Source organism: Chaetodon auriga, chromosome 14 (assembly GCF_051107435.1).
Source record: "Chaetodon auriga isolate fChaAug3 chromosome 14, fChaAug3.hap1, whole genome shotgun sequence".
Classification (NCBI taxonomy): domain Eukaryota; kingdom Metazoa; phylum Chordata; class Actinopteri; order Chaetodontiformes; family Chaetodontidae; genus Chaetodon; species Chaetodon auriga.
Window position 1 is genome coordinate 20,496,330 of NC_135087.1, and position 11,775 is coordinate 20,508,104.

The 11,775-nt window shown below is 46.6% G+C and overlaps 2 protein-coding genes across 3 annotated transcripts; one reads left to right on the forward strand and one right to left on the reverse strand.

Moving 5' to 3' along the window:
- Positions 1-1,004: 1,004 nt before the first annotated feature.
- Positions 1,005-4,625, reverse strand: supt7l (SPT7 like, STAGA complex subunit gamma). 2 transcript variants are annotated; one of them, XM_076747898.1, is made up of 5 exons: positions 4,542-4,625; positions 3,316-3,797; positions 2,767-3,091; positions 2,004-2,241; positions 1,005-1,775 (listed from the first exon to the last, which is right to left on the reverse strand). In XM_076747898.1, exons 2-5 carry the CDS (start codon positions 3,750-3,752, stop codon positions 1,471-1,473), a joined length of 1,305 nt encoding a protein of 434 aa, XP_076604013.1. In that variant the 5' UTR covers positions 3,753-3,797; positions 4,542-4,625; the 3' UTR covers positions 1,005-1,470. The 2 variants fall into 2 exon arrangements, with proteins under 2 accessions (XP_076604013.1, XP_076604012.1); XM_076747897.1 differs by having other exon boundaries at positions 2,004-2,236; positions 2,762-3,091.
- A 233-nt stretch (positions 4,626-4,858) lies between these two features.
- On the forward strand, positions 4,859-11,421 carry slc4a1ap (solute carrier family 4 member 1 adaptor protein). Its single transcript, XM_076747896.1, has 14 exons — positions 4,859-5,685; positions 6,747-6,954; positions 7,123-7,251; positions 7,331-7,391; positions 7,489-7,628; positions 7,746-7,906; positions 8,168-8,237; positions 8,343-8,532; positions 8,757-8,850; positions 8,942-9,203; positions 9,563-9,661; positions 9,770-9,855; positions 9,968-10,037; positions 10,411-11,421. Exons 1-14 carry the CDS (start codon positions 4,861-4,863, stop codon positions 10,458-10,460), a joined length of 2,445 nt encoding a protein of 814 aa, XP_076604011.1. The 5' UTR covers positions 4,859-4,860; the 3' UTR covers positions 10,461-11,421.
- The last annotated feature ends 354 nt before the right edge of the window (positions 11,422-11,775 follow it).

Consider the following 11,775-nt stretch of genomic DNA (forward strand, 5'->3'; position numbering starts at 1 on the left):
AGAGCTGCTGACCACAGAAGGTAAGATGTTTTATAGTCCAGCTGTGAAAGGGTCAGCTATTATTATCATGAATAATAAATGTCCCTTGTGGCATGGAAAGAGTTTGTCAGCAGTGGTGTTACTCGGGTACAGTAATAAAATGCAATTTTGAGGTACTTGCACTTTGAGTTTTTCCATATTATGCAACTTTATGCTTCTGCAGAGTCCAGAGCAACATAGTGCTTTTTATTTGATAGCTTTGATCACCAGATGAGAAAATAATCTCAGTCGAACACTTGAAATCTTTTGGTTTTAAGGTTAAGTGTGAGTATTTTTGTTTCCTCAAAGGCGCAGTATTGTGCATCCACCGCTGCCATCTGACAGAGGACTTAGTTTTATGCGGTGAGTTCAGACTCGATTAGATCCAGGTGACATTTCCTCCTGTTACAAGCATCGACAAGGGCAGCCTTTCCAGTCAGAAGTCAGGAATACTGATTTTGTTTTTCAGCTGCTCCAACTCTGGGTCACACAGCATGCTCTCACTTATTTCGAGGTGTGGCACAAAAACCAGAAGTCTACAATCAATGCAGATAACTGGATATCAATACATATCAGCACGATGACCTGCCTCACGGTGAAAATGAAAGAGGCCTACACAAAAGCAAATCACATGTATTGGAACAGGCCTGCTCATTCGGCATGCAAAATTATGCGCACCATAATTAATTTTCCATTAAGGTTGGATTGATGTCGTCTTCATGATGAAGACAACCAAGCCATAATTGCCTCTGGTGTTGCATTCACAGCTTTGCCTCATTACTGAAACAGATGCTAATTTAGCAGAGCTGCTTCAGGTTGACAGGTGTGTGTGAAGTGCACGTGTGCATGTGTGTGTGTGTGTGTGTGTCTCCATGAGGATTGTGCTGCTGTATTGGCCTACATGTTAAGTGTACTGCAGAAGGGAAACGAGGAGTTGAAAATACATCATAATAAGCAACGGCATGTTCATGAAGAGGAAAAAAATCCTTTTTGGTGGAGCATCTTTTAATTGTAACGAATGGCACAGGCAGTAATTGGTACGTGAGGAGAAAGAGACTTAATAGCTTCGGAAAACAAACCATTCTGGTGAATTATTAAGCTCTTCAGCTAAATTATTTGCTTTTGGTCTAGTTAGTTTCTCCTGTTCTTCAGTTCATTAGGGCAATTAGAACTTTCTATATTTCCTGAGAAACAAAGAAAACTAACAAAACAACAAAACTGCTACTTCAAAAGCTGTTTTATGTCTTACAATACAACCCATTAATATCCATTTAATGGCAATATCTTCAGCTAAAGTGAGAGAAGCTATGCCCATACAAACAAAATACTACAAAATATATTTTTTTCCTCATCGGTTCAGTTCATTCCTGTCATTAATGCCTCAGTCAGTCTGTGCAGCGGCCACGATCTCAACAGCTGGTCTGGTTCAGTTCAGAGTGCTCTAATACGGCCTCACATCTTCTTCGCCCGTTTCTTCGGTCTTTGGTTAAAGACAGGCGAGGTTCCCATCAAGGAGTCGGGTGAATGCGATGCGTAGCTGCCATCGGACACCCCGCCTCCAGGCGAGGGCGCCATGGCTCCTCCTGACTCGCTCATGGTGGACATGGGCCCCCCCTCCTCGAACACATCTCCACCCAGGACACTGTGGTGATGGTGGTGGTGGTGGTGGTGATGGCCAGCACCCTGGCCCTCCTCGCCATCCTGCGGCTCCATTTTTACCTGCGGCCACAGTGGCGAGTTGTTGGCCCCGCCCGCGCCTTATAAGATAGGAGAGCAAGTTCAGTTAAGAGGATTTTCATTAAAACAGGGAGCTAAATTTAAAGAAAGCAGCTTCTCCCAGTGTGACAGGAGCCTGTATGAATGGTGCTACAACACTACAAGCAGCACTGCTGTCAGTGCACACGAAGTTTTGCTTAAAATACACTTCATTCCTGTCTGCAGAAATCAATGCAGAGCACACATTTGAACAGGAAAGCTCGTCTCACCTGAGGTGTGAGGAGAATGGTCACCATCCAGGCCTGAAGCCAGCCTCTCGCCGTGGGCCCCGAGGACCCCCATGGGCAGAGCTTGATCCCCAGACGCCAGGTCGGCCTCAGGCTCCTCGCTAACAGGGAAGGAGATGTCACTCATGGGCTCCTCCTTGATCCTCGGGGGTTTGGAGTCCTCCAGAGCCTTCTCTGGGTTCACCAGTCGCTCGTATTCCTCCGACAGATCCTTACTCACCTGGAAGAGGAGAATCATTTATTGGTCCCTTTTTACTGTTGAAGGCTCAGACTGAACATGAAAGAGCTGAGCTGGGTGATTCAGAATTTCAATTGATGATCATGTTATTATATAATATACATAATATGAAATACCCATGATCCAACACATTGAGAAAACAACGGTCTGTGACTTGCCAGGCACAAACACAAGGACCAGCTCATCACTTCTATATCTTCAGAAGTCATGTTGGCACTGACGACAGTGAATCTCTCAGTTTGGATTCTGTCTCACTTCCAAGCAGCTTGCACACAAGTTGCCATACGGTCCATTGTTCTCATTTGTACACAGTTCTTTATGCTTTCTGAGATGATTCAGCGTTGTTGTAGTGAAGCCATGACAGCTTCCACTGAAAAAATATTTTACAAATGTTTTCTCAGCAATGTGCCAAATGGAACCAAATGAAAAAAAAATCTTGGATGGTTCACAGTAAATAGAGTGAAGTAGCACAACCCTATGAACAGTTATGACCCACTTTGACCTCACCTGCAGCATGTAGCTGTGATAGTCTTTGATTCGCACTTGCCAGAAGCGCTGCAGGGCCAGCACGCTGCCGATGCCCACCTCATGGAAAACTTGTTCCACCACGTCTGGGAAGGGACTGGCTCCGAGCCGAGCCTCCCGGTCCACCGCCACCCGCAGCAGGCGGGTGACCCGCAAGTAATGCTCATGAACCAGGTCCGTCAGGGTCTCTAGCACGCTCTCCTGAGCCGATTCAAAGCCAGCATGGGCCAAGACAGTGGCCACTGACTGATAGAGGAGCTGCCTGCAGGAGGGCCAACTCAGTTCAGTGACAGGCTCACCTTTACCCCTTATGATGGCAGAACAAGAGGAGATGAAAGGAGATTAATGATGATTGGTTGCTACATAGATTATATCTGTGCTGGATAATATGTAAAAAACATAACTACAACATCTAAAGTCTGAGTGGCTGATAAGCCTCTAATTTAGATGCTTTACTGGATACGGAAAGTATTTAATCACAAGGAAATCAATGCAGCATCTTGGCTCAGCTCCAAAGTCAGATAAACTTACTTATAGAAGTCACTTTCAGGGTCACTGTGGCGGAGCTGGAAGGGCTGCCGTGGGGCTTTGCTGTCGACAGGTAGCAGGTCATCTGGCATGACAGGTGGGGTGGGAGGACGCAAGGGCAGGTTGGTATCAGCCTCCTCCAGCCTGCTGCAACCCTCAGAGGATGCTGAGCTGGGACCCTGAGCCTGGGCTTGGGCCGCTGCCAAGAGACCACGGAGGCGGCGGACGTGCTGACACAGCTGCACTGTGTGGATGGTGAGGCTGCAGGGCTCTGAAGGGATGTCCAGCATTGTGGTGGGCCGCGGACGATGAGCTGAGGGCTGGTGCAGGGGAGGGTCCTGCATCTCCACTGAGCGAAACTCACGCTGGAGCAAGTCAAAGGAGCTGCGACTGGGAGGAGCCCCTGCAGGTCCAGGGATCTCGCCCCAGTAACGCATCATGATGGGTGATCAAGGACACAAGCTGGATTCAAACTCCCACTGAGTCTGAAAATTGGAAGTTGAACTGACCGTCACAATCACGGATGACGTGAGTACAAACAATATCTGATTTTTAAAAGACATTCAGAATTGCCTTGACTCCTTGATTTTTAGACAACACCTTCAATTAACTTCAGTTTACAACTCTCTTTGGCTTTTCAACTGTTTTTTAAAGCCGAAGCTTAAAAGGTGACCTAAACCTTGTGTGCTGAAGCACGCCAAATGTTAATCAAAAGCTGCTGAATTGATTACTAACTGCATGGTGGCAAACGTGCACAACTCAGACAATGCTTTAAGAGGCGTTACAACCAACAGTATCTTTTAAAGAAAATATTGTCAATTATAATTGCATTGCACTGCATTTATAGATATATACCACACTTACCTGTGTTTGTGGAACTTCATATGACTGTAAATAACAAGTAATACCGTTTTCATGGTTAAAAACAATATTAGAAACGCAAATAGGTGTAGTTGATGTTTGCCGAATTGAGAGATAAATTGTTTCGATTCACGTAATCTCCGACGTCAAGGTTTAACAGGTATGTCTGTTTGCCGAATAGCGAGACAACACAGAATGACAGATGTCTGACTGGAGTTTGGTACTGCAGCAGCATACAAACGAACGAATAAGCAAACTCTCATTCGTGAAGGTACAACGACGACGCTATTGGTAAGCTAGCTAAGTGCGTAGCATGCACGTTTCACTAGAAAAGTTATTTATAACTTAAAAATTCAACTGTGACTCACCTTACACTGATGGATGAAACATAAGTTAATAAATGGAACCAACAGCCCCTCTACCCTTGGAGGAAGTTGCCCAGGAACTAAGCTTTCTCGTCCTTGTTGCAAAAAAGTCGGGGTGAACAGCTAAACAAGAGAGTTCCGCAACAAACCATCTTATTTCGACCGGGATAAAATTATGAATTCTGTTAACATGCAGTGTAGTCGTGTTTCAAATACTTTTTCGAAGGCTTTTTTTCTGGGTCATATTCTTTATTAGCTGTTTTTCTGAGTTTTATAGAGGCTGAGAAAACCCGGGCTAAATTCACAGTTACACCAAATAAACATGGCCGCCTCCCCGCCGTCAGACGTGCGTGCGAAAAATACGGATGAAGAAATGAGTTCTGCAACAGAAACAGACGGGTGCCCAGCGACTGAGAATGGAGGGGAACCTGAAAACAAAAACGTAGACAAAACTGAACCAGAAACGGAAGACATTTTCAAGAAACCGGTTCTTTTCGCAGCACCTTCCCTCCCCAGCAAACGCAGCAGTGTGGCTGCTCCGTCCAAACCAGCAGCAGGCGAAACAAAAACTCTGACAGAAAATGACAAAGCCGAAGTTGTGGCTGCTACAAAAGAAGATTCTTCGGGTCCTGTAAATGAAAACACGGAAATGGGCCAAGAAAATGACAAAAAATACGCTAAAGAGAAGAATGTAGCTCCTGTCAGAACCAAGCCAGAAGCTAAACCCAGGGTCCATACTGCTAAAGGGCCTCCGCCCGGTAAATTCCCCCCTATCCCATATACAGAGCCCCACTGGGGGGGCAAGTCTCCAGATGTTCCCTATGCTTTGGAAATCCTTAAAAACGGCTCCATAGTGGACACGGTACCCCTCACACAGAGAAGTTACTTCGTGGTTGGACGCTTACCTGTATGTGACGTCTCTTTGGAACATCCCTCCATCTCCAGGTATCACGCAGTGATTCAGTACCGCAGCCAGGCTGGAGAGGGAGAGTCTGTCGGAGAGGAGGCCGGCTTTTACATCCACGACCTGGGCAGCACACACGGCACTGTGGTGAACAAGAACAAGATTCCCCCGAAGACCTACATCAGACTACGCGTGGGGCATGTCTTAAAGTTTGGTGGGAGCACGAGGCTTTTTATCCTTCAGGTAAATGATGTGACCCCTTTTATACCAGCAGAAAATATACTGACACGAATGTATATATAACAGGACAGCTGTCATCAGAGTGGGGATGGGTCATTCTGCGCTTTACTGCAGTCAAGCACCAGTATCAACTAGGTTTTTAGATGTTTTTTTAAGCCTCAGCTCCATATAATAACATCCACTAAATATATGTCTGTGTCTATAGTTTGTGTTTAAATTTTACTACTTACGCAAACAGAAAACTATGCAAGAACTAAATAAATATGCAAAAAAAGGTGTGAATATCCTCTGGTTCACCCAGACCATTCTCATCGTTTCTGATCAGACATGACATTAATCCTCAGCTTCATTTTGCAATCCTCCCACTCTGACATAGATTTTGTCAGAGTACAGGAAGCTCATAGTCAAGTCAGGTGGCGGCATACTGTGTATTTTACAGCCATCGTCTCTGCATCCGAGTCAGAAGTGGTGATAAAAGTAATTTATCAAAGAGCAAAAGTTCCAGCTCCTTGAATATGACGGTTTGCTTTTTTCATTGAATTTTAAATCGAATATCATTGACATTTGGGACTTGTGATTGTACAAGACAAGGAATTTGAAGACATCACCTCAGCCTCTGGGAAATCGTGATTGGCATTTTTCACTATTTTCTGATGTTTTACTGCCCAGACGCACAACATTGTGCTAAAACTGTTAATGAAATCTGATGAAAATCACAGTTTATTATAATCAGTAGAAAACAGCCCATCTGACTGCACTATTGGATTGCTCATTTTGAAGACCTGGTGTTGGAGAATACTACTACATGAGTTAAAAACGCTGTATAAAGCCCTTTGTGGCTCCAGAGGTTGAGATATATTGTGGGTAATGTAGGCAGCAGGTTTGGACAAGGAAGTAGAATGCATGAAATGATTTTATCCGTTCTGCTATCAATCATGAGACCGACAGTTTTTGGAATATGACAATGAATAAGTGGAGTACTGCTCCAAAAACAAACAGTTAGTGGATGTTTAGGTCTAAAGTGTCCAGTGTTTATCACCTTTCCACCTTCCCTCCTTCCACAGGGTCCAGAGTTTGATGAAGAAGCAGAGTCAGACCTGACGGTGACTGAGCTGAGGGAGCGGGCCCGAAAACAGAAGGCAGAGCTGGAGAGGAGGATGATGGGAGAGGGTTCCGATGATGAGGACGAGAAGGAGGAAGGCCAAGAAGGCGACAGCAACAAGGGCCTCAGCAAGCTGTCAAATGAAGACTCGGGGTGTTCGTGGGGAATGGGTGAGCTGCCGGTCGTGGGATTATGCCACAGCACGTTCGCTGTCGTCTGTGCTGACATATTGCTGCGTTGTCATCCTGTGTTGGTGTCAAGTAACTAAAGAAGCACGTTAATCCTTTTGTTCTCTTCTTTCCTTGCATTCCATCTGTCTCCATAAATCCACCCTGCAGCCGAGGAGGCTGTCCAAGAGGAAGACGAGAACGAGGAAAACCCCTTTTCGACGGAGTTCCACGAGGACCAGGAAGCTGCCTACCTGAAAGACCCAAAGAAGGCTTTGCAGGGCTTCTACGACAGGGAAGGTAAGAAGACGCATACTTAAAACACAGATGTCCTCTGTTTGTGCGGTTCTTGTGTTCCTGACTTTGTTCTTTATTTTAGGAGAGGAGCTGGAGTTTGAGTATGAAGACAAAAGCCACGGCAGCTGGCTCTGCAGAATAAAGTAAGAGAAACAAAACCCCTGATTTGTGATGGTGAAGTCTACATAGTGTCTCCCCTCGTCTTATGAGTCACACAGTTCATGTTGACGCTCCTGCCAGGCTTCCTGTGGACGATGCCCTGGGCCGGCAGCTGGTTGCTGAGGTGACCCACACAGGGAAGAAGAAAGAAGCAGCCATCCAGTGCTGCCTGGAGGCTTGTCGAATGCTGGAAGCCAGAGGGCTGCTGCGGCAGGAAGCAGGTGTGAGCTCAGCTCCGGTGGGACTGTCTGCGAGTAGAATCATGAGCCTCCATCTGGAGAGCTCGTCGTTACGAGGATTGCGATAATAGATTTTCTTGTTTTACGGCCCATTTCTAGTGTCCCGTAAGCGCAAGAAGAAGAACTGGGAGGATGAGGACTACTACGACAGCGATGACGACACCTTCCTGGATCGAACCGGCACGGTGGAGAAGAAGAGGCAGGAGAGAATGAAGAAGGCGGGAAAGATTGAGGAGCGGCCTGAGACCTATGAATCACTGGTAAAAACCTGCTACTGTTTACACAGACTGTGAACGATCACTCTGTTCTGATTCACTAGATCTTTAAGTTTTTGAGGGGACAAAGGTCAAATGCTACCTTATAATACAGATTTAGATATGCACTGAAAATGATACAGGAATCAGTTTCACTTGGCTCTGGAAAAAACTTTTCCTTTAAGGTGTATTTACGTAAACCGCACTATAATGTCAAGCACGCTGTATGTTTCTGTGGTAGCATTCATGTGTTTGATTTTCATGTAGGTGGCCAAACTGTCAGAGGTGGAGAAGGAGCTGGCAGAGACTCAGAAGAAGCTCAGTGCTGATAGAGGAGGTGAGTCACGATGGCCTGGGCGTTCACTGTTCTGTGGACAGATGCCACGCTCCCCATGCATGCATGTTCTCCTCGTGTTATTCTCTGCCTCATCCCTCCTCTCAGGCTCCTCCAGCTCCTCCGCTGAGGACCCGCTGGACGCCTTCATGACGGCAGTGCGAAGCGAGGCAGCGATGGACGCAGTGGCGCGCAGGAAACTCCACGTGCACGTAGCCGACTTACGCAAAGAGGCTCAGAGGCTTCGCAGGCTGGTGGAACTCACGCGGCCCGCCCAGATGCCTTCACTGCTGCCGAGGTTAGACACGGCACTGCATTCAGGGTGTCACACTGGTTGAACAGATACCCGACATCCTGAAGTTCCAGCACATTCTCCAGATAGTCTAAACTAAGGACAAGCACAGGAATGTGTTCGGCAGCTTCGTTTAAACATTCGCTGGAGTTATCTGTTGGGACATTTTTGAATATATTAGCCTGCATTTAAACACTTACAAGATATTTTGATGTCTGTCGGTGTGATAGTGACTCAGAGCCGGAGAAGCCTAAGAAGAGGTTACCGCTGTTTGGAGCCATGAAGGGAGGAAGCAGATTCAAGCTGAAGACTGGCACCATTGGGGTAGGTGATGCTTTCAGAACTCAAATAATGGTCCTCTTTCATTCCTCTCCTGCCTTCCTTTCTACTGCTGATGTCGTCTTCTCCTTGGCAGAGGTTGCCTCCTAAGCGGCCCAACTTGCCCGCAGAGCTCTTCAACATGAAAGCGCTTTCACCTGCTGTAGAAGAGGAGGAAGAGGAGGAAGAAGAGGAGGAGGAGAAGGAGAAGAAGGAGGAGGAGGATAATGATGCTGAAGAGTGTGCGACTGTGACGGAGACTAATGCTGACGCTGAAGAGCTCAGTGCGTCTGCGTCTCAAGAGAGCACTTCCTCAGGACGACGAAGGCGGCAACCAGCGCAGTCCCAAGAGCCAAAAGGTGAAAAGGCGGGGGCCGCTGAGGAAGCGGAGGAAGGTTTTTCAAGGAGACAGTCAGGAAAAAAACATATGAATGTCTTATGCCACTGGGTGGCAGTAGATCTGTAGTATATACAAAAAGCATACCGTTGTCTATGGAACGTCCACATGTAGGTATGGAAAGAAAACAATCATAATCACATTGATCTGATAAATTCTGTTACTTGAAATGTGTTTCTTATTGATAAAGTCAGTGAACATCTATCCCTGGGACTCACATCTGCAGTGCAAACATGTTGGACTGAATCAGAAATGGAATCTTGTTTTGCTTTTAACTTGTTGATCAGTGTATATCTTTTTTGTTTGTGTGACTTCATATAGAGCCAAGCCTCGAGCAGAGGAGAGGCGAGCAGCCTGCTGAAGCAGTGGATCAGCCTCCTCAGCGCAGCAGCAGCAAGGCTGTACGCCCATCCAGTCCAGGTGGGTCCTGGTTTCACTGTTTCCATATTAGCCTGTGCTCTCTCATTGGTTATTGTGTGTCAGTTGTGCTCCATCTCTGATGTACTGTGCTGCACCTGGACTCCACAGAGTCCAAAGCTGAAGGCAGCAGAGAGGCAGCAGCAGAGCTCGGCCCCAGAAAGAATGTAAAGAAGAAAGCGATGGGCCCCAGCAAGGTAGGTCCCCCACCACCACCACCCTCACACACAGAGAGAACAAATCTTTAATTCCATCATACAGACAGACAAGTGTGGCTACACTGAATTACCTCGTGGTTTGTCTCCACAGCCTCCTGTGCAGCTGTCAGGACAGTATCCAGAGGACGACCCTGATTATTGTGTCTGGATGCCTCCAGCAGGTAAACTCCCTGACCCGTCTGACGACTGGCACCGCACTCCACAATGCATTGATCCTATCTTTAGGTCACAGTCAGTCTCACCCAGCAAGTAGTGTAACCTTAACCTTAAGGAAGTAAAGCGACATTTCCATTGTTCACTCAGGAATGCAGATCAGAGTCACCCACAATGAGAAGATAAGCTTGAATAAAAATCAGATTTCAAACAACTTCCACACTGAGCTTGGATTCAGAGTCAGAACTCATTGCATTACATCATTTCAGGATTGTTATTGGTTCAAGTCAGCAGTTACAGAGCTGAACTTTACTCTTTCAGCTGAGTGAATTTGTTCTTGTGGGACATTTCAAGCATTTTATTTCTCTTCTTCACTCACAGGTCAGACTGGAGATGGCCGCACAAGCCTTAACGACAAGTACGGCTACTGAGTTCTTGTGTCTCCACTCCAGCAGCTTTTATACTGCAGATAATACCTTCAGCACAAAGCCTCCAAGCCTCCTTAGCCCTGACCATTAACCCCCTCCGCCAGTCCCAGTTCCCTGTGTGAGGTCCAGCATGGAGGAGCCTGTAGCAGACCAAGGCAAAGATAATACTGCTGCACCTTTGATTTATCTTTCAGGGATCTTTGCGTTCTCAGACGGCCGTAAACAAAAAGCACAGCATTCCAGTTAAACTGGCATGCTCGGGAAGGTGCCCCCCTCAGAGCAGACACTGGGCAGTCAGCCTGCTGGCACTTTTCACCCAGGACAATAATAGAGATGGGTAGCACTTGAATTTTGTCCTTTCATTTGAATTCTATATCATCTAAGCAGGAAAAAAAAGAAAGGGAGCAGAGCGGGAGCGGCAACTGATCTGAATTCAGTTTTCTGCTCTTTGGCTGCTCCTCTTGCAGTTATATCCACCTGACATCCAATCTGTATCCCTTCCCTATTTGGCTTCGGTTGATCGCTGGCATAACCTTTTTTTTTTTTTTCTAAAGGAGAGTGTGTAGCAAGGAGGGAGAAAGAGGGAGAGCATTGAAGCAGCTTTTCTGACCATCTGGACACTTGGATGGCTTACTGGATGAAACGCAAGCTGATAATGACTCAAGCTAAGTGGTGTGTCTGTGTCTACGCTGACACACACACACACACACACAGCCCAACCTTCTCAAAGTTCTCTTTTTAACAAGATTGTCTTCATGAGCGAGTCCGCCATTGGTGTGTGTTTGCCTCGAGCAGGATTCCTCGCTCTGTGAAATCCCACTCAGTGCTGTTCTGCTGGTTTACTGCCATGCTTTCCACCCTCTTTCCTGTTGTCTTCTCTCAAAACACAAAGTAAAGAAGAAGAAACGTAAACTGTATTTTGTTATATAAATGTGTAATAAAGTTGTCTGTACATAACGTGGGAGTCGTCGCACACTTTGCATTCACCCTCTCGCTGTGTTTTCGCTCTCCCCTGAAATGTTCCACCTGTCCGTCCTCTCTGGCGCGCACTTGTGGGCCTCCTTCACACACAGCCCCGTCCTGACGTCAGAGTTTCTTTCCCTCTCTTTCATGCTTTCTCACAAACACAAAAGGGTTTCTCAGGGTATGATCTGGCACAAAGAGGCTTGTGGTCTTGGCTGTAGATCTTTGCTGTGATGTTCTGTGCTGTGACCTACTAATCAGTGATAGAAAGCATTCTTCCCTGCCCCGAACACATGAGAGGAGTCCTCTGTCCTTCCACCTGGCACATCCTTCTCATACATACTGAACATGAGGG